The 20731-nt window shown below is 57.9% G+C and overlaps 1 protein-coding gene across 1 annotated transcript in view; it reads right to left on the reverse strand.

The window, feature by feature from the left end:
• Window positions 1–180: 180 nt before the first annotated feature.
• Window positions 181–20731, reverse strand: part of SMC1A (structural maintenance of chromosomes 1A) — a 40601-nt gene continuing 20050 nt past the window's right edge. Inside the window, exons 13-25 of the mRNA XM_082300442.1 lie at window positions 17585–17722; window positions 14096–14212; window positions 13908–14014; window positions 12584–12725; window positions 8546–8691; window positions 7498–7651; window positions 6579–6689; window positions 6180–6336; window positions 5576–5730; window positions 3627–3778; window positions 2990–3059; window positions 2462–2572; window positions 181–528 (exon numbers count right to left, since the gene is read on the reverse strand). Coding sequence (XP_082156568.1) covers window positions 445–528; window positions 2462–2572; window positions 2990–3059; window positions 3627–3778; window positions 5576–5730; window positions 6180–6336; window positions 6579–6689; window positions 7498–7651; window positions 8546–8691; window positions 12584–12725; window positions 13908–14014; window positions 14096–14212; window positions 17585–17722 — 1644 coding nt within the window. The 3' untranslated portion in view covers window positions 181–444. The remainder of the gene's footprint in view (window positions 529–2461; window positions 2573–2989; window positions 3060–3626; window positions 3779–5575; window positions 5731–6179; window positions 6337–6578; window positions 6690–7497; window positions 7652–8545; window positions 8692–12583; window positions 12726–13907; window positions 14015–14095; window positions 14213–17584; window positions 17723–20731) is intronic.

Raw genomic sequence — 20731 nt, forward strand, 5'->3', positions numbered from 1 at the left:
CCTATAGAGCCCCCCCAGCCCCCCCGGGGGTCCCCCAGGCCCCCCCTCCCCCCCCGGACGCAGCAGGACAGGGTGGGGGTGGGGCGATCAAAATCCTTTATTGGCCGCTTCCAAAATCCAGGGAAATGCCATAAAATCAGCGGGGGGGGGGCAGAGCATGATTGGGGGGGGGGAGGGGCTTGGGGGACCCCTCTGGGGACCCCAATGTCGGGGGGACACCCCGGGAGCCAAAGGGGGGCCCCGGGATTTGGGGGGTTGGGGGATTTGGGGGGGGTCCCAGGGGGATTTGGGGGGGGTCCCCGGGATTTGGGGGGGGGTCCCGTAATTTGGGGGGGGGTCCCCGGGGGATTTGGGGGTCCCGGGGGTATTTGGGGGTCCCCGGGATTTGGGGGGTCCCGTAATTTGGGGGGGGTCGCGGGGGGATTTGGGGGGGTCGCGGGGGGGTCACTGCTCGTTGGGGTTGGGGTTGGTGTCCGGGTACTTGGTGAGGTCAAAGGTCAGCACTTTGCTGATGACGCAATCGCCTTGCTGGGGGGGGGGGGGGGGGGAGGGGTCAAAGCCCCGCCTCGGACCCCTCCCCCACCCCGGGGGAGTCACCCCCGCCCCTCCCCCCAATGGCCCCCCCCCTCCCCCCCTCCAATTTTGGGGTTTTGGGGATTTATGGTCCCCCCTCCCCTCCCCCATCCCGGATGAGTTCCCCATCTCCCCCTCCCCCCCCCTCCCGTATTTTGGGGATATTTGGGGGGATTTGGGGGGATATTTGAGGTATTTTTGGGGTATTTTGAGGGGTTTTGGGGGATATTTGGGGGATATTTGAGGTTATTTGGGGGATATTTTGGGGTATTTGGGGAATATTTTGTGGCCCCTGGGTATTTTGGGGGTATTTTGGGGGTATTTTGAGGGGATTTAGGGATATTTGAGGCTATTTTTGGGGATCTTTGAGGATATTTTTGGGGTTCTTTGGGGGATATTTGAGGTATTCTGGGGTACCCCCCCCCCCCCCAGGTTATTTTGGGGGGTATTTGGGGTATTTTTAGGGGAATTTTTTAGGGAGGGTTGGGCACATTTTGGGTTGTTTTGGGATTATTTTTGGGGGGCTTTTGGGGTACCTGGGGGATTGGAGACATCGGGGAGGAGTTTGGGGGTAATTTGGGGCTTTTGGGGTTTATTTTGGGGGCGTTCTCGGGGCTTTTGGGGGTTCTTTGGGGGCGGTTTTGGGGTACTTTATTTTTTGGGGTGCTCTGGGGGTGTTCTGAGGTACCTTTGGGGTGTTTTGGGGTGTTCCAGGTGTACCTCGGGGTATTTTTGGGGTATTTTGGGGGTATTTGGGGTGTCCCAGGGGTACCTTGGGGCATTTTTTTGGGGTATTTTGGGTCTTTAAGGGGTCCCTCTGGGTATTGGGATATTTTGGGGTGTTTTGGGGTTGTTTGGAGTATTTTTGGGGTGTTTCAGGGGTATTTTTAGGGTACCTCTGGGGGGTTTGGGGTGGTTTTGGGGCATTTTGGGGTGCTTTGGGGTATTTCAGGGGTTCCTCAGGCTATTTTTTGGGGTCTTTCGGTGGTTTTGGGGTAGTTCTGGGGTTTCTCTGGGTATTTTTGGGGTACTTTGGGGTCTTTTGGGTGTTTCAGGGGTTCCTTGGGGTGTTTCAGGAGTATTTTGGGGTATTTTGGGTGGCCAGGGAGTATTTTTTTAATATTTTGGGGTATATTTGGGGCACCTCTGGGTATTTTTGGGTGTTTTAAGGGTATTTTGGGGTGTTTGGGGTGTTCCAGGGGTTTCTTGGGATACTTTGGGGTCTTTTTGGGGGTTTCAGGGGTTCCTCGGGCTATTTTTGGGTGTTTGGGGGATGTTTTGGGGTATTTTGGAGCATTTCCAGGGTATTTTTGGGGTACCTTCTGGGTGTTTTGGGGTATTTTGGGGCCTTTTTGGGTGTTTCGGAGGTACCTCCAGGTATTTTGGGGTGCTTTAAGGGTGTTTTTGGGGCGTTTAGGGGTTTTTTTGGGGTGTTTTAAGGGTGTTTTTGAGTGTTTTAAGGGTGATTTTGGGGCATTTTGGGGTGTTTTAAGGCTGTTTTTGGGGCATTTCAGGGTGTTTTGGGTGTTTCAAGGGTGTTTTTGGGCTGGTTTTGGGTGTTTAAAGGCTGTTTTTAGGGCGTTTTTGGGTGGTTTGGGGGTGTTTTTGGGGCGTTTCAGGGTGTTTTAAGGGTGTTTTTGGGGCGTTTTGGGTTTTTTTTGGGGTGTTTTAAGGGTGTTTTTGGGGCGTTTCAGGGTGTTTTAAGGCTGTTTTTGGGGCATTTCAGGGTGTTTTGGGTGTTTCAAGGGTGTTTTTGGGGTGTTTTAAGGGGGTTTTGGGTTGTTTTTGGGTGTTTTAAGGCTGTTTTTAGGGTGGTTTTGGGGTGTTTTTGGGGCATTTTGGGGTGTTTTTGGGGCATTTTGGGGTGGTTTTGGGGCGTTTTGGGTACCTCGGGGTAGACGCCGATCAGGCTCTGGGCCTTGGTGTAGAACTCCTCCTTGAGGGAGATGACGATGGCCTGGAAGTTGGCGGCCGACTGCTCCTTGATGTAATTGGCCACCTGGGGACCCCAAAAACCCACTTGGCACCCCAAAAAATGAGCTCTGCACCCCAGAAATGGGGTGGGGAGCCCCAAAAATGGGGGGTTGGGGGGCAAAATCCCCTCACTGGGGCAACAAAATTGTCCCACTCTGGGGGAAAATGGGGGGGGGGGGGAGGCTGGGGTGACACCCCCAGACCCCAAAATGGGCAGGGTGCCCCCAAAACTGGATGAGGGACCCCAAAAATGGGGTGGAGAACCCCAAACTTGGGGTGAGGGGCAGAAAAATCAACTCTGTGAGGGGTTCTCACATAATCAACTCTGAAAATGGGGCTGGGGGAGGTTGGGGTGACACCCCCAGACCCCAAAATCACACAGGGGGGGCCCTAAAGGGCAGAGGGGCCCCCCAAAACGGGCAGGGGCCCCCCAAAACCGCACCTTGCCGATGTTGGTGTTGTCCAGCGCGGCGTCGATCTCGTCCAGCACGAAGAACGGGGCCGGTTTGTAACTGGGGGGGCCAAACTGGGCTGAGACCCCAAAACTGGGGCACCCCGGGGGTCCCAGTCCCACCCAGTGCTCCCCAAATCCTGCCAGGGACACCCAGAGGAGCCCCCTCGGGTTCTGGGGGGGGGTTTGGGGTCCCCCCCATGGATTTCGGGGTGGTGCTGAGCAGGGTGAGGGTGGCCAGAGGGGAGTTTGAGGAGGATTTGGGGAGATTCCCTGGGGTTTTTGGGGTCCCCCCGGGTTTTTGGGGTCCCCCTGGATTGGAGGTCCCACCTGTGGATGTGCTGAGCAGGGTGAGGACCCCCAGAGAGGAGTTTTGGGGGGATCCCAGAGATTTGGGGGAGATCCCCTGGGGTTTTCCTTGGGGTTTTTGGGAATCCCCCCTGGATTTCGGGGTCCCCCCCTGGATTTGGGGTCCCACCTGTGGATGTACTGAGCAGGGTGAGGGTGGCCAGAAGGGGATTTTTGGGACGATTTGAGGGTCCCACCTCTGGGGTTTTTGGGGTTTCCCTTGGGGTTTTTGGGTTTCCTCCCTGGATTTTGGGATCCCCCCGGGTTTTTGGGGTCCCACCTGTGGATGGCGAAGAGCAGGGCCAGGGCAGCCACGGTTTTCTCGCCCCCGGACAGGTTGTCCATGGGCCGGAAGCGCTTGCCGGGGGCCACGCAGTTGTAATTGATGCCGTCCAGGTACGGCTCCTCGGGGTTCTCGGGGCCCAGGAACGCCTGGGGGGGCCGGGGGGGGTCAGTGAGGGGATATGGGGGGGTCAGGGGGACCCCAGAGCCACGGAGGGGACACGGGGGGGGTCCCCAAACCCCTGGGGACACATGGGGGGGCTCCTTGGGGTTCTCAGGGCCCAGAACACCTGGGGGACATGGGGGGGTCAGTGAGGGGCCATTGGGGGGGTCAGGGGGTCCCCAGAGCCACGGGGACACATTGGGGGGGGGTCTGGGGTCACACGGGGGGGGCTCCTCGGGACCCAGGAAGGCCGGGGGGGCCGGGGGGGTCTGAGGGGCCCCCCAGGCCGGGGGAACCCCTGGGGCTCTGTGGGGACACAGGGAGGGAGCGGGGGGGGGGGAGGGGGAGGGGCAGGATCACGTGAGCAGGTGGGGACAGGGAGTGCCAGGTGTGCCAGGTGTGTGCCAGATGTGCCGGGTGTGTGCCGGGTGTGTGCCAGATGTGCCGGGTGTGTGCCAGATGTGCCGGGTGTGTGCCAGGTGTGTGCCAGGTGTGTGCCGGGTGTGTGCCGGGTGTGTGCCAGGTGTGTGCCAGGTGTGTGCCGGGTGTGTGCCGGGTGTGTGCCAGGTGTGTGCCAGGTGTGTGCTGGGTGTGCCAGGTGTGTGCCCGGGTGTGTGCCAGGTGTGTGCCGGGTGTGTGCCGGGTGTGTGCCAGGTGTGTGCCGGGTGTGTGCCGGGTGTGTGCCCGGGTGTGCCAGGTGTGTGCCGGGTGTGTGCCCGGGTGTGTGCCGGGTGTGTGCCCGGGTGTGTGCCAGGTGTGTGCCAGGTGTGTGCCAGGTGTGTGCCGGGTGTGTGCCAGGTGTGTGCCAGATGTGCCCGGGTGTGCCGGGTGTGTGCCGGGTGTGTGCCGGGTGTGTGCCAGGTGTGTGCCAGATGTGCCCGGGTGTGCCGGGTGTGTGCCAGGTGTGTGCCCGGGTGTGCCAGGTGTGTGCCAGGTGTGTGCCGGGTGTGTGCCAGGTGTGTGCCAGGTGTGTGCCGGGTGTGTGCCGGGTGTGTGCCCGGGTGTGTGCCCGGGTGTGTGCCAGGTGTGTGCCAGGTGTGTGCCAGATGTGCCCGTGTGTGCCGGGTGTGTGCTGGGTGTGCCAGGAGTGCCAGGTGTGTGCCAGGTGTGTGCCAGATGTGCCCGTGTGTGCCGGGTGTGTGCCAGATGTGCCTGGGTGTGCCGGGTGTGTGCCGGGTGTGTGCCAGGTGTGCCGGGTGTGTGCCTGGGTGTGCCAGGAGTGCCAGGTGTGTGCCAGGTGTGCCGGGTGTGCCAGGTGTGTGCCAGGTGTGTGCCAGGTGTGCCCGGCCTGGGAGCCCGGGGCAGCTGTGAGAGCTCTCTATGGGCCCTGCACAGGGGCACCAATCCGAGCCAGGTGTGCCGGCCCTGTGCCAGCCCCCCTGCAGGTGTTCCAGCCACCATAAAGGTGTGTGCCAGCCCCTGTACAGGTGTGCCAGCCCCCGTACAGGTGTGTGATCCCCCTGCAGGTGTGCCAGCCCCGTACATGTGTACCAGGTCCAGTCAGGTGTGCCAGCCCTGTGCCATTCCCATACAGGTGTACCAGCCCCAGCCAGGTGTGTGCCAGCCTGTGCCCACCCCGTACAGGTGTGTGATCCCCCTGCAGGTGTGCCAGGCTTGTACAGGTGTGCCAGCCCTGTGCAGGTGTGTGCCAGCCCTGTGCCATTCCCATACAGGTGTGCCAGCCCTGTGCAGGTGTGTGCCAGCCCTGTGCCATTCCCATACAGGTGTGCCAGCCCTGTGCAGGTGTGTGCCAGCCCGTGCCCCCCCAGGTGTGCCCCCGTCACCTGGGCGCTGCTGTTGCGGGACAGGGCCTTGTAGATCTCGTCGATGTTGGTGGCCACGGCCTCGAAGCAGGAGTTGAAGCGGTCGAACCTCTCCTTCTTCATCTGCTCAAACGCCTGCTTGGCCTTCTTGGCGCGTTTGCGCGCGGCCTCGAACTCTGCGGGGACACGGGGACGTCAGGGGACAGGGGGGATGGCCAGGGGACAGCGGGGATGGCCAGGGGACACAGGAGACAGGGGGGACGGCCAGGGGACATCAAGGGACAGCTGGGACGGCCAGGGGACACTTCTTTGCCTTCTTGGTGCGTTTGTGCGTGGCCTCGAACTCTTAAGGACATGGGGGACATCAGGGGACAGCCAGGGGACAGCAGGGACAGCCAGGGGACACACAGGACACCCAGAGGACACCACATCCCAGAGTCCTCTTGTGTGCCCCTGTCCCACCATCCAACGTGTCCTGGAGCTTCTGCCTGTCCCCCTGTCCCCCCGTGTCCCTCCCTGTCCCCCATGTCCCACCATGTCCCCCTGTCCCACAGCTCCCAGGACTTGTCCCAGACACTCTTCTATGTCCCCTCCGTGTCCCCCCCGTGTCCCCCCCGTGTCCCACCGTCCGAGGTCTCCTGGAACTTGTCCCTGACGCTCTCCAGTTTCTCCATGGCCTTCATGTTGGGGGCTGCGATGCGCTGCAGGACGCTCTGCTGCTCCGTCAGCCGCTGCTGCAGCGCCGACATCTCCTGACGGATCTCCTCCTCCGCCTGCGCGTCCTGCACGGGGACACGGGGACAGGGACACGGCTCAGGGACAGGGACATGGGGACATGGGGACACAGGGCATGGGGACACGGGGACACAGCTCAGGCGCTGGAACATGTCCTGCTGGCCAGGCCAGGGTCAGGGCACGGCTGGGTCAGGGTGTGTCCTGGGCAGGGTCAGGTGTGTCCCAGGCAGGGTCAGGTGTGTCCAGGTGTGTCCCAGGCAGGGTCAGGGTGTCTCTGGGCGTGTCCCACCTTGAGCTCCTCGGGCAGGTCGCTGTAGTCGATCTCGATCAGGGCCTCGCGCGCGTAGAGGCTGGAGCTGCGCTGGGAGCTGCCCCCGGGCTCCTCGGCGGCCCCACCACCCTGCGGGGACACACGGGGGGTCAGAGGGGACAGCCAGGGGACAGGGGGGGCATGGGGGGTCAGGAGGGACAGGGGGTCAGAGGGGACACCCAGGGGCACAGGGGGGGCATGGGGGGGTCAGGAGGAGATGGAGGGACACAGGGGGATCGGGGGGACACAGGGGAAGCTGCCCCCCGGCTCCTGCCCCGTCCCACCGCCCTGCGGGGACACAATGGGGACACAGGGGGACACAGAGGGGTCAGGGGGACACGGGGGGATTGGGGTCACGGGGGGGTCAGGGGGACACAGGAGGATCGGGGACATGGGGACACAGGGGGGTCAGGGGGGACACAGGAGGATGGGGGGATACAGGGGGGTCAGAGAACACACAGGGGGGTCAGGGGGGACACAGGGGGGTCAGGGGACATAAGGGGACGTGGGGGGACACATGGGGGCTGTCAGTGGGGACAGGGGCACCTGAGGGTGGCACCTGGGGGGACACAGGGTCAGGGGTCGCAGGGGACGTGGAGGGTCACAGGTGCACCAGGGGGACAGCAGAGGGACAGGGGGGGACAGGGGGTGTCCCCAACCCCCCCCCCATCCCGCTCCATCCGGGCTGATGGGCCAGGGGCAGGCAGGGGGACAGGGGGTGACCCGGGGGGATGCACAGAGGGGACACACGGGGGGCTCAGGGGTGTCCCCAGTCCCTGTCCCACCCTTTCCTGGCTGATGGTGTCCATGGAGCTGTGGGCCAGGGGCAGGCAGGGGGACAGGGGGTGACCCAGGGGGACGCAGAGGGGACACACGGGGGGCTCAGGGGTGTCCCCACCTCCTCCTGGCTGATGTCGTCCATGGAGCCGCGTGCCAGCGGCAGGCGGATGTCCTGCATCTTGCAGGCCTGCAGGAGGTTGTGGCGGTCACTGCGCTTCTGCTCCAGCTTCGTCTCGATGGCCGTCACCTCCTTCTGCAGGTGGGTCATCTCCCTGAGGGACACGGCACGGGCACAGGGACGTGGGCATGGGGACACGGCCAGGGGACAGGGACATGGGCACAGGGACACGGCCAGGGGACAGGGATGTGGGCACAGGGACGTGGGCACAAGACCAGGGGACATGGCCAGGGGGACAGGGGCAGGGACGTGGGCACAGGGACGTGGGCACAGGGACAGGGGCACACGGCCATCAGGACACGCCCATCAGGACACGCCCACCGGGTCCTTACCCCCACTTGCTGGCCCTGCCCCCTTAGCCCCACCCCTCGTTGCCCCACCCCCTTTAGCCCCGCCCTTTCCTTTTGGCCCCACCCCCACTTGTTGGCCCTGCCCCTCTTGTCCCACCCAATTCAGCCCCACCCCACTCACTGGCCCCGCCCTCTTTAGCCACGCCCTCACTTGGTGGCCCCGCCCCACTCATTGGCCCCGCCCTCACCTGTTCATCCTGCCCCTGGCCCCGCCCCCTCTCATTGGCCCCACCCCTTTAGTCACGCCCTCACTTGGTGGCCCCGCCCCTCTCACTGTCCCCGCCCTCTTTAGCCCCGCCCTCACGTGTTCATCCTGCCCCGCCTCCACCCCCTCATTGGCCCCGCCCCCTCTCATTGGCCCCGCCCTGCCCCCGCCCTCACTCGTTGGCCCCACCCCCTCACTCATTGGCCCCGCCCTCACTCATTGCCCCGCCCCCTCTCATTGGCCCCGCCCCACCCTCACTCATTGGCCCCGCCCCCTCACTCATTGGCCCTGCCCTCACTCATTGCCCTGCCCCCTCATTGGCCCCGCCCTCACTTGTTGGCCCCGCCCCAGCCCCGCCCTCACTTGTTGGCCCCGCCCCCTCACTCATTGGCCCCGCCCTCACTCATTGGCCCCGCCCCGGCCCCGCCCTCACTTGTTGGCCCCGCCCAGCTTCTTGCGGATCTCGTCCATCTCGTGGTTTTTGTCGTTCACCTCCGACTTCTTGGCCAGGTGCTGGTTCTTGAGGTCCTGCAGCTGCGCCATCGTCTCGTCGATGATCTTCATGTGCCGCTGCTCCTCCTGGGGAGAAACATCCCAAAATCACCCAAAACAGCCCAAAAAACATCCTAAATCACCCCAAAATCACCCTAAAATCACCCCAAATTCTCAATGATCTTCATGTGCCGCTGCTCCTCCTGGGGGGACAAAACACCCCAAAATCACCCAAAATCACCCGAAAAACCACCCAAAATCATCCCAAAAAACATCCTAAATCACCCCAAAATCACCCTAAAATCACCCCAAATTCTCAATGATCTTCATGTGCTGCTGCTCCTCCTGGGGGGATGAAACAGCCCAAAATCACCCCAAAATCATCCCAAAAAACTTCCTAAATCACCCCAAAAAACATCCTAAATCACACCAAAACCATCAATGATCTTCATGTGCCGCTGCTCCTCCTGGGGAGAAACATCCCAAAATCACCCAAAACAGCCCAAAAAACACCCAAAATCACCCCAAGGAACATCCTAATTCACCCCAAAATCCCCCCAAATCCTCAATGATCTTCATGTGCCGCTGCTCCTCCTGGGGGGACAAAACACCCCAAAATCACCCCAAAATCACCCCAAAAAACATCCTAAATCACCCCAAAATCACCCTAAAATCACCCCAAATCCTCAATGATCTTCATGTGCCGCTGCTCCTCCTGGGGGGATGAAACAGCCCAAAATCACCCCAAACACCCCAAAATCACCCCAAAATCATCCCAAAAAACATCCTAAATTACCCCAAAATCACCCCAAATCATCGATGATCTTTGTGTGCCGCTGCTCCTCCTGGGGGGATGAAACACCCTAAAATCACCCCAAAATCACCCAAAATCACCCCAAAACACACCCCAGTGCCGCTGCTCCTCCTGGGGGGCACCAAACCACCCCAAAATTACCCCAAAAAACCCCAAAATCATCCCAAAACAACCAAATTTTCCCCAAAAGTTTCTCGAGCTTCTCCACCTTGGCCTCATCCTCGTGCTCACCCTGCTCCCACCTCAGCTCCTCCCTCTGTGTGAGCACCCTGAGAACCCCAAAACTCCCCCAAAACCACCCGAAACCGGCAGAAAAAAAACTAAAAACCCCAAAACAAACAAACAAAACGAAAACCCCCCAAAACCCCCCAAAACCCCAAACCTTCTTGAGCTTCTCCATCTCAGCCTCATCCTCGTGCCCTCCCTGTTCCCACCTCAGCACCTTCTCCTGGTCCTCCCTCCCTGTGAGTGCCCTGAGACCCCCAAAACCACCCCAAATCCCAGGAAAAAAACAAACAAACAAACAAAAAAACAAAAAACCCCCAAAAAACCCCAAAACCCTAAAAAAAACCCAAAAAACCCCAAACCTTCTCGAGCTTCTCCATCTCTCCCTCATCCTCGTGCTCACCCTGCTCCCACCTCAACTCCTCCCTCTGTGTGAGCGCCCCAAGACCCCCAAAACTCCCCCAAAACCCGCAGAAAAAAACCCCAAAAAACCCAAAACCCCAAAAGAACCCTAAAAACCCCCAAACCTTCTTGAGCTTCTCGATCTTGGCCTTGTCCTTGCGCTCGCCCTGCTCCCACCTCAGCTCCTCCTCCTGCTCCTCCCTCCCTGTGAGCACCCAGAGAACCCCAAAAACCCCTCAGAAATACCCCAAACTCCTTAAAACCCCCAAAACTCTCCATAAAAACCCCAAATTCTCCAAAACACCCCAAAAACCCCAAAATCTCCTGGAGCTTCTCCATCTCGGCCTCATCCTCGTGCCCTCCCTGTTCCCACCTCAGCTCCTCCTCCTGCTCCTCCCTCCCTGTGAGCGCCCTGAGACCCCCAAAACCACCCCAAATCCCAGGGAAAAAAAACCAAAAAAGCAAAAAAAAACCAAAAAAGCAAAAAAAACCCCCAAAACCCCAAAAAACCCCAAACCTTCTTGAGCTTCTCTATCTCTCCCTCATCCTCGTGCTCCCCCTGCTCCCACCTCAACTCCTCCCTCTGTGAGCACCCTGAGAACCCCAAAACTCCCCCAAACTGGCAGAAAAAAAACCCAAAAAACCCAAAACCCCAAAAGAACCCTAAAAACCCCCAAACCTTCTTGAGCTTCTCGATCTTGGCCTCGTCCTTGCGCTCGCCCTGCTCCCACCTCAGCTCCTCCTCCTGCTCCTCCCTCCCTGTGAGCACCCAGAGACCCCCAAAAACCCCTCAGAAATACCCCAAACTCCTTAAAACCCCCAAAACTCTCCATAAAAACCCCAAATTCTCCAAAACACCCCAAAAACCCCAAAATCTCCTGGAGCTTCTCCATCTCGGCCTCATCCTCGTGCCCTCCCTGTTCCCACCTCAACTCCTCCTCCTGCTCCTCCCTCCCTGTGAGCGCCCTGAGACCCCCAAAACCACCCCAAATCCCAGGGAAAAAACAAACAAAAAAAAAACCACCAAAAAACCCCCAAAAAACCCCAAAACCCTAAAAAAAAACCAAAAAACCCCCAAACCTTCTCGAGCTTCTCCATCTCTCCCTCATCCTCGTGCTCACCCTGCTCCCACCTCAACTCCTCCCTCTGTGTGAGCACCCAGAGAACGCCAAAACCACCCCAAAACCACCCCAAACTGGCAGAAAAAAACCCCAAACCCCCAAGAACCCAAAAAAACCCCAAAAAACCCCCAAACCTTCTTGAGCTTCTCCATCTCGGCCTCGTCCTTGCGCTCTCCCTGTTCCCACCTCAGCTCCTCCTCCTGCTCCTCCCTCCCTGTGAGCACCCAGAGACCCCCAAAACCACCCCAAACCCCAGGAAAAAAAATAGCAAAAACCCCCAAAAAACCCCCAAAAATACTCAAAAAAATCAAAACAACCCCCAAACCTTCTGGAACTTCTCCATCTCTCCCCTGTCCTCGTGCTCTCCCTGTTCCCACCTCAGCTCCTCCCTCTGTGTGAGCGCCCCAAGACCCCAAAAAATACCCCAAAACCACCCCAAACCGGCAGAAAAAAACCCAAAAACCCCAAAAAACTCCAAAAAATCCTAAAAAAACCCCAAACCTTCTTGAGCTTCTCGATCTCGGCCTCGTCCTTGCGCTCGCCCTGTTCCCACCTCAGCTCCTCCTCCTGCTCCTCCCTCCCTGTGAGCACCCAGAGAACCCCAAAAACCCCTCAGAAATACCCCAAACTCCTTAAAACCCCCAAAACTCTCCAAAAAAACCCAAATTCTCCAAAACACCCCAAAAACCCCCAAACCTTCTCGAGCTTCTCCATCTTGGCCTCGTCCTCGTGCTCTCTCTGCTCCCACCTCAACTCCTCCTCCTGCTCCTCCCTCCCTGTGAGCGCCCTGAGACCCCCAAAACCACCCCAAATCCCAGGGAAAAAACAAAAAACAAAAAAAACCCAAAAAACCCCCAAAAAACCCCAAAACCCTAAAGAAAACCCAAAAAACCCCAAACCTTCTCGAGCTTCTCCATCTCTCCCTCATCCTTGTGCTCCCCCTGCTCCCACCTCAACTCCTCCCTCTGTGTGAGCACCCCGAGAACCCCAAAACCACCCCAAATCCCAGGAAAAAAAAACAAAAAAGAAAAAAAAAACCCAAAACCCCAAAAACCCCCAAACCTTCTTGAGCTTCTCCATCTCGGCCTCGTCCTTGTGCTCGCCCTGCTCCCACCTCAGCTCCTCCTCCTGCTCCTCCCTCCCTGTGAGCACCCCGAGAACCCCAAAAAATACCCCAAACTGGCAGAAAAAAAACCCCAAAAAACCCAAAACCCCAAAAGAACCCTAAAAACCCCCAAACCTTCTTGAGCTTCTCCATCTTGGCCTCGTCCTTGCGCTCGCCCTGCTCCCACCTCAGCTCCTCCCTCCCTGTGAGCGCCCTGAGACCCCCAAAACTCTCCCAAAACCACCCCAAACTGGCAGAAAAAACCCCCAAAACCCCCAAAAAACTCCAAAAAATCCTAAAAAAACCCCAAACCTTCTTGAGCTTCTCGATCTCGGCCTCGTCCTTGCGCACGCCCTGCTCCCACATCAGCACCTTCTCCTGGTCCTCGCGCAGTTGGTTGCGCTCGAAGTCCAGCTGGATGCCCAGGCGCGTCTTCTGGTTCTCGAACTCCAGCCTGGGGGGCACCCGGGCATTTGGGGGGGTCCTGAGGGGTCTGGGGGGGGTCTCTGAGGGGGTTTGGGGGTCCCTGAGGAGTTTGGGGGGGTCCTGAGGGGGTTTGGGGGGGCCCTGCTGGGTTCTGGGCATCCCTGAGGGGGTTGGGGGGGCCCTGAGGGGTTTGGGGGGGCCCTGGTGGGTTCTGGGCATCCCTGAGGGGGTTGGGGGGGCCCTGAGGGGCTTTGGGGGGGCCCTGGTGGGTTCTGGGCATCCCTGAGGGGGTTGGGGGGGTCTCTGAGGGGGTTTGGGGGTCCCTGAGGAGTTTGGGGGGGCCCTGAGGGGGCTTGGGGGGGTCCTTGAGGGGTTTGGGGGGGTCTCTGAGGGGGTTTGGGGGGTCCTTGAGGGGTTTGGGGGGGTCTCTGAGGGGGTTTGGGGGGTCCTTGAGGGGTTTGGGGGGGTCTCTGAGGAGTTTGGGGGGGCCCTGAGGGGTTTGGGGGGGCCCTGAGGGGTTTGGGGCGGATTCTGAGGGGGTTTGGGGGGCCCTGAGGAGTTTGGGGGGGCCCTGAGGGGCTTTGGGGAGGCCCTGGTGGGTTCTGGGCAGCCCTGAGGGGTTTGGGGGGGCCCTGAGGGGTTTGGGGTGTCCTTGAGGGGTTTGGGGGGGGTCTCTGAGGGGGTTTGGGGGGGTCCCTGAGGAGTCTGGGGGACCCTGAGGGGTTTGCGGGGTCCCTGAGGGGTCTGGGGGGTCTCTGAGGAGTTTGGGGGGGCCCTGAGGGGTTTGGGGGGGCCCTGAGGGGCTTTGGGGGGGTCTCTGAGGAGTTTGGGGGGGCCCTGAGGGGGCTTGGGGGTCCCTCTGGGGGTCCCTGAGGGTTTTAAGGGGGCGTCCCTGAGGGGTTTGGGGGGGGTCCCTGAGGGGGTTTGGGGGGGGCTCTGAGGGGGTTTGGGGGGGTCCCTGAGGGGTTCTGGGTGTCCTTGATGGGATTGGGGCAGACCCTGAGGGGTTTGGGGGGTGTCTGAGGGGGTTTGAAGGTCCCTGAGGGGGTTTGGGGGTTCCCTGGTGGGTTTTGGGGTCCCTGAAGGGTTTTGGAATCCCTTGGGGGATCCAGAGCTGCCCCCTCCAGATTTTGGGGTTCCCTGAGGGGTCCCAGGCTGATTTTGGGGTTCCCTTGGGGTCCATCCCCCCCCGATTTTGGGGTGCCCTCACCTTTTCTTGGCGATCTCGTTCTGCCTCTTCACCTTCTCCTCCTCGAACTCCCGAATGTTCCTGACCCCGATTTCCCGGCAAAACTCCTCAAAAACCTCATCCTCCACCTGGGGGGGGAGCAAAGTCACATCTGGGACCCCCCAAAATCCCCCTGGGAGACCCCAAAATCCCCCAAATCCCCCCCAAACCTGGTTCATCTTCTCCTTGAGGTCCTTCATCTCCCGCTCCCGGCCCTGGATGATTCGTTTGATGTCGTTGATGCGCGGCCCAAAATTGGCCAGTTCGCTCTCCAGCTTGGACTTCTCCTGGGCAGAGCGGGGGACAAGGGGTCCAAATCCAGCCCTGCACCCCAAAATCCAGCCCTGAACCCCAAAATCCATCCCTGCATCCCAAAATCCAGCCCTGCAACCCAAAATCCCCATCCCTGCACCCCAAAATCCCCATCCCTGCACCCCAAAATCCAGCCCTGAACCCCAAAATCCAGCCCTGCACCCCAAAATCCCCATCCCTGCACCCCAAAATCCAGCCCTGAACCCCAAAATCCTTCCCTGAACCCCAAAATCCATCCCTGCACCCCAAAATCCCCTCCCTGCACCCCAAAATCCAGCCCTGAACCCCAAAATCCCTCCCTGAACCCCAAAATCCATCCCTGAACCCCAAAATCCAGCCCTACACCCCAAAATCCCCATCCCTGCACCCCAAAATCCCCTCCCTGCAACCCAAAATCCTTCCCTGAACCCCAAAATCCTTCCCTGAACCCCAAAATCCATCCTTGAACCCCAAAATCCTTCCCTGCACCCCAAAATCCCCTCCCTGCATCCCAAAATCCAGCCCTGAACCCCAAAATCCAGCCCTGAATCCAAAAATCCCCTCCCTGCACCCCAAAATCCCCTCCCTGCAACCCAAAATCCTTCCCTGAACCCCAAAATCCCCTCCCTGCACCCCCAAAATCCTTCCCTGCACCCCAAAATCCCCTCCCTGCAACCCAAAATCCCCTCCCTGCACCCCAAAATCCAGCCCTGAACCCCAAAATCCAGCCCTGAACCCCAAAATCCCCATCCCTGCACCCCAAAATCCAGCCCTGAACCCCAAAATCCTTCCCTGAACCCCAAAATCCATCCCTGAACCCCAAAATCCAGCCCTGAACCCCAAAATCCTTCCCTGCACCCCCAAAATCCCCTCCCTGCACCCCAAAATCCCCATCCCTGCACCCCAAAATCCATCCCTGCACCCCAAAATCCCCTCCCTGCACCCCAAAATCCCCTCCCTGCACCCCCAAAATCCCCTCCCTGAACCCCAAAATCCCCTCCCTGCACCCCCAAAATCCAGCCCTGAACCCCAAAATCCCCTCCCTGAACCCCAAAATCCCCTCCCTGAACCCCCAAAATCCAGCCCTGAACCCCAAAATCCCCTCCCTGCACCCCCAAAATCCATCCCTGAACCCCAAAATCCCCTCCCTGCACCCCAAAATCCATCCCTGAACCCCAAAATCCATCCTTGAACCCCAAAATCCAGCCCTGCACCCCAAAATCCCCTCCCTGAACCCCAAAATCCCTCCCTGCACCCCAAAATCTGCCCTGAGCCACCCAAAGCAGGGAATTCCTCCCCAAAACCCGGGATTTTCCCCCAAACCGTGGGATTTTCCCCTAAAATCAGGGAATTTCTCCCCAGAATGGGGTTTTTTTCCCCAAACCGAGCTGGTTTATCCCCAAACCCGGGGATATTTTCCCAAAGCCTGGGTTTTTTCCCCAAACCCGGCTGGTTTTGCCCAAACCCCGCTATTTCCCCCAAATCCGCCCGTTTTTGCCCAAACCCGGCTGCTTTTCCCCCAAACCCAGGGCTGTTTTGCCCAAACCCGCCCGTTTTTGCCCCAAACCCGAGGCTATTTTTCCCAAACCCAGCCGGTTTTGCCCAAACCTGCCCGTTTTTGCCCAAACCCAGGGCTGTTTTTCCCCCAAACCCCACTATTTTTGCCCCAAACCCGCCCGTTTTTGCCCCAAACCTGAGGCTATTTTTCCCAAACCTGCCTGGTTTTTGCCCAAACCTGCCCATTTTTCCCCAAACCCGCCCATTTTTCCCCAAAACCTGCCTGTTTTTGCCCCAAACCCCTGTGTTTTTTCCCAAACCTGCCTGTTTTTCCCCCAAACCCGGGGCTATTTTTTCCCAAACCCGCCCGTTTTTGCCCAAACCCGCCCGTTTTTGCCCCAAACCCGCCTGGTTTTGCCCCAAACCTGCCTGTTTTTTGCCCCAAACCCACCGGTTTTTCCCCAAACCGGGCCCTTTTTCCCCCAAACCCGGGGCTGTTTTTTCCCAAACTCAGCCGTTTTTTCCCAATCTGCACTGTTTTACCCCAAACCCGCCCATTTTTGCCCCAAACCAGGGCCTATTTTTCCCAAACCCCACTATTTTTCCCCAAACCCCGCTGTTTTGCCCCAAACCCGCCCATTTTTGCCCCAAACCCGAGGCTATTTTCCCCAAACCCCACTATTTTTCCCCAAACCCCGCTGTTTTGCCCAAACCTGGCAGTTTTGGCCCCAAACCCGGGGCTATTTTTCCCCAAACCCCGCCCGTTTTTGCCCCAAACCCCAGTGTTTTCCCCAAACCCGAGGCTGTTTTGCCCAAACCCCGCTGTTTTCCCCAAACCCGCCCGTTTTTGCCCCAAACCAGGGCCTATTTTTCCCAAACCCCACCATTTTTCCCCAAACCCCGCTGTTTTGCCCAAACCCGGCAGTTTTGGCCCCAAACCTGGGGCTATTTTTCCCCAAACCCCACTATTTTCCCCCAAACCCAAGGCTGTTTTTCCCAAACCCCGCTGTTTTCCCCAAACCCGCCCGTTTTTGCCCCAAACCCGAGGCTATTTTCCCCAAACCCCACTATTTTTCCCCAAACCCCGCTGTTTTGCCCAAACCTGGCAGTTTTGGCCCCAAACCCGGGGCTATTTTTCCCCAAACCCGAGGTTGTTTTTCCCAAACCCCGCTGTTTTCCCCAAACCCGCCCGTTTTTGCCCCAAATCCCGCTGTTTCCCCAAACCCTGCTGTTTTTCCCAACCCTGCTGTTTTTGCCCCAAACCCCACTATTTTTCCCCAAACCCGAGGCTATTTTCCCCAAACCCCACTATTTTTCCCAACCCCGCTGTTTTGCCCAAACCTGGCAGTTTTGGCCCCAAACCCGGGGCTGTTTTTGCCCAAACTCGCCCGTTTTTGCCCAAACCCGCCCGTTTTTGCCCCAAACCCGAGGCTATTTTCCCCAAACCCCACTATTTTTCCCCAAACCCCGCTGTTTTGCCCAAACCTGGCAGTTTTGGCCCCAAACCCGGGGCTGGTTTTGCCCAAACCCGCCCGTTTTTGCCCCAAACCCGAGGCTATTTTCCCCAAACCCCACTATTTTCCCCCAACCCGGCAGTTTTGCCCAAACCCCGCAGTTTTGCCCAAACCCGCCCGTTTTTGCCCAAACCCGCCCATTTTTGCCCCAAACCCGAGGCTGTTTTCCCCAAACCCCACTATTTTTCCCAACCCCGCAGTTTTGCCCAAACCCGCCGGTTTTTGCCCCAAACCCGAGGCTGTTTTTCCCAAACCCCAGTTTTTCCCAACCCCACTATTTTCCCCCAACCCGGCAGTTTTACCCCAACCCCGCAGTTTTGCCCAAACCCGGCGGTTTTCACCCCAAAACTGCCGCACCTGCAGGTTGAGCGCCAGGTGCCGCGTCTTGGTTTGCTCCAGGTCGCTCTGGGAGTACTTGAGGCGCATCTGGAGCCCGTGGGCCTGGGACTGCACCTGGCGCAGCTCGGCCTCCTTGCGCTTGGCCTTCATCTGCTCCTGCGGGGCGCAAAATGGGGGGAAAAACCGGGAATTTGGGAAAAACGGGGAAAAAATACCCAGAAATGGGGGGAAAATGGGGAAAAATGACCCGGGAATGGGGGAAAACAACCCAGGAATGAGGGAAAATGGGGGATGGGGAGGGGGCACAGCTCGGCCTCATCGTGCTTGGCCTTCATCTGCTCCTGGGGGGGAAATGGGGGAAAAATTGGGAATTTGGGAAAAACGGGGGAAAAAAAGGGGAATTTGGGAAAAACGGGAGAAAAAAAATGGGAATTTGGGAAAAACGGGGAAAAAACGAGAAAAACAACCTGGGAATGAGGGAAAATGGGGGATGGGGAGGGGGCGCAGCTCGGCCTCCTTGTGCTTGGCCTTCATCTGCTCCTGCGGGGTGCAAAATGGGGGGAAAAACCGGGAATTTGGGAAAAACGGGGGAAAAATACCCAGAAATGGGGGGAAAATGGGGAAAAATGACCCGGGAATGGGGGAAAACAACCCAGGAATGAGGGGAAATGGGGGATGGGGAGGGGGCGCAGCTCGGCCTCGTTGTGCTTGGCCTTCATCTGCTCCTGGGGGGGGGAAAAATTGGGAATTTGGGAAAAACAGGGGAAAAAAAGGGGAATTTGGGAAAAATGGGGGAAAAAAACCGGGAATTTGGGAAAAACGGGGAAAAAACAGGAAAAACAACCTGGGAATGAGGGAAAATGGGGGATGGGGAGGGGGCACAGCTCGGCCTCGTCGTGCTTGGCCTTCATCTGCTCCTGGATGGGGGAAAAATTGGGAATTTGGGAAAAACAGGGGAAAAAAAGGGGAATTTGGGAAAAATGGGGGAAAAAAACAGGAATGGGGGAAAAACGGGGAAAAACAACCTGGGAATGAGGAAAAACACAGAGAAAATGGGGGATGTGGAGGGGCCGCAGCTCGGCCTTCATCTGCTCCTGGATGGGGGAAATGGGGGAAAAACCGGGAATTTGGGAAAAACGGGGGAAAAAACAGGAATGGGGGAAAATGGGGGAAAAAAACCACGGGAATTTGGGAAAAACGGAAGAAAATGGGGGAAAACAACCCAGGAATGAGGGAAAAAGGGGGATGGGGAGGGGGCACAGCCCGGCCTCCTTGTGCTTGGCCTTCATCTGCTCCTGGATGGGGGAAAAACGGGGGAAAAAACCGGGAATTGGGTAAAAACGGGGAAAAATACCCAGAAATGGGGGGAAAATGGGGAAAAATGACCCGGGAATGGGGGAAAACAACCCAGGAATGAGGGAAAATGGGGGATGGGGAGGGGGCGCAGCTCGGCCTCATCATGCTTGGCCTTCATCTGCTCCTGGATGGGGGAAATGGGGGAAAAAACCAGGAATTTGGGAAAAACGGGGGAAAAAAACGGGAATGGGGGAAAAACGGGGAAAAAACAGGAAAAACAACCTGGGAATGAGGGAAAATGGGGGATGGGGAGGGGCCGCAGCTCGGCCTCCTTGTGCTTGGCCTTCATCTGCTCCTGGATGGGGGGAATGGGAGAAAAAAACGGGAATTTGGGAAAAACGGGGAAAAAACAATGGGAATTTGGGAAAAATGGGGGAAAAACAACCCGGGAATGAGGGAAAACGGGGAAAAATACCCAGGAATGGGGGAAAAATGGGATAAAATGGGGGAAAAACAACCCGGGAATGGGGGGAAAAGGGGGAAAATGGGGAAAAAATAGGAAAAACAACCTGGGAATGAGGGAAAATGGGAGAATGGGGAGGGGACACAGCTCGGCCTCCTTGTGCTTGGCCTTCATCTGCTCCTGGATGGGGGAAAAACCGGGAATTTGGGAAAAACGGGGGAAAAAACAGGAATTTGGGAAAAACTGAGGAAAAAAAGGCGAATGAGGGAAAAAAAGGGGGGAAAAAACCTGGGAATTGGGGGAAAAAAAGGGGAATGGGGGAAAAACGGGGCCTCAGGGGGGATGGGGAGGGCACTTGGCCTTCATCTGCTCCTGGACGGGGAAAAATGGGGAAAAAAACCAGGAATTTGGGAAAAACGGAGGGAAAAAACCGGGAATTTGGGGAAAAAAACCGGGAATTCGGGAAAAAGAAGGGGGAAAGAAATGGGAATTGGGGAAAAACGGGGGTCGGGGAGCAGTGGGGAGGAGGAAACCCCTGGGGAGAGGTTTTTGGGGTCAGTCTGGGATTTTTGGGTCAGTTTGGGTTTTAGGGTCAGTTTGGTGTTTTTAGGGTCAGTTTTGGGTTTTTGGGGTCAGTTTTAAGGTTGGTTTGGTGGTTTAGGGTCAGTTTGGGTTGTTAGGGTCAGTTTTGGGGTCAGTTTTAGGGTCAGTTTAGGTTTTTGGGGTCAGTTTTGGTTTTTAGGGTCAGTTTTGGTTTTTAGGGTCAGTTTGGAGTCAGTTTTAGGGTCACTTTGGAGGTTTAGGGTCAGTTTGGGTTGTTAGGGTCAGTTTTGGGGTCAGTTTTAGGGTCAGTTTGGGTTTTTGGGGTCAGTTTGGGTTTTTAGGGTCAGTTTTGGGGTCAGTTTTAGGGTCAGTTGGGGCTTTCAGGGTCAGTTTTAGGGTCAGTTTGGGTTTATAGGGTCAGTTTTGGGGTCAGTTTTAGGGTCAATTTGGGTTTTTAGGGTGAGTTTTAGGGTCAGTTTGGTGGTTTAGGCTCAGTTTTGGGTTTTTGGGGTCGGTTTGGGTTGTTAGGGTCAGGTTTGGGGTCAGTTTTAGGGTCAGTTTGGGTTTTTAGGGTCAGTTTGGGGTCAGTTTTAGGGTCACTTTGGAGGTTTAGGGTCAGTTTTAGGGTCAGTTTTGGGTTTTTGGGGTCAGTTTGGGTTTTTAGGGTCAGTTTGGGGTCAGTTTTAGGGTCAGTTTGGTGGTTTAGGGTCAGTTTTAGGGTCAGTTTGGGTTTTTGGGGTCAGTTTGGGTTTTTAGGGTCAGTTTGGGGTCAGTTTTAGGGTCAGCTTGGTGGTTTAGGGTCAGTTTTGGGTTTTTGGGGTCGGTTTGGGTTGTTAGGGTCAGGTTTGGGGTCAGTTTTAGGG

Source organism: Coloeus monedula, assembly GCF_965178545.1.
Source record: "Coloeus monedula genome assembly, chromosome: 39".
NCBI lineage: Eukaryota > Metazoa > Chordata > Aves > Passeriformes > Corvidae > Coloeus > Coloeus monedula.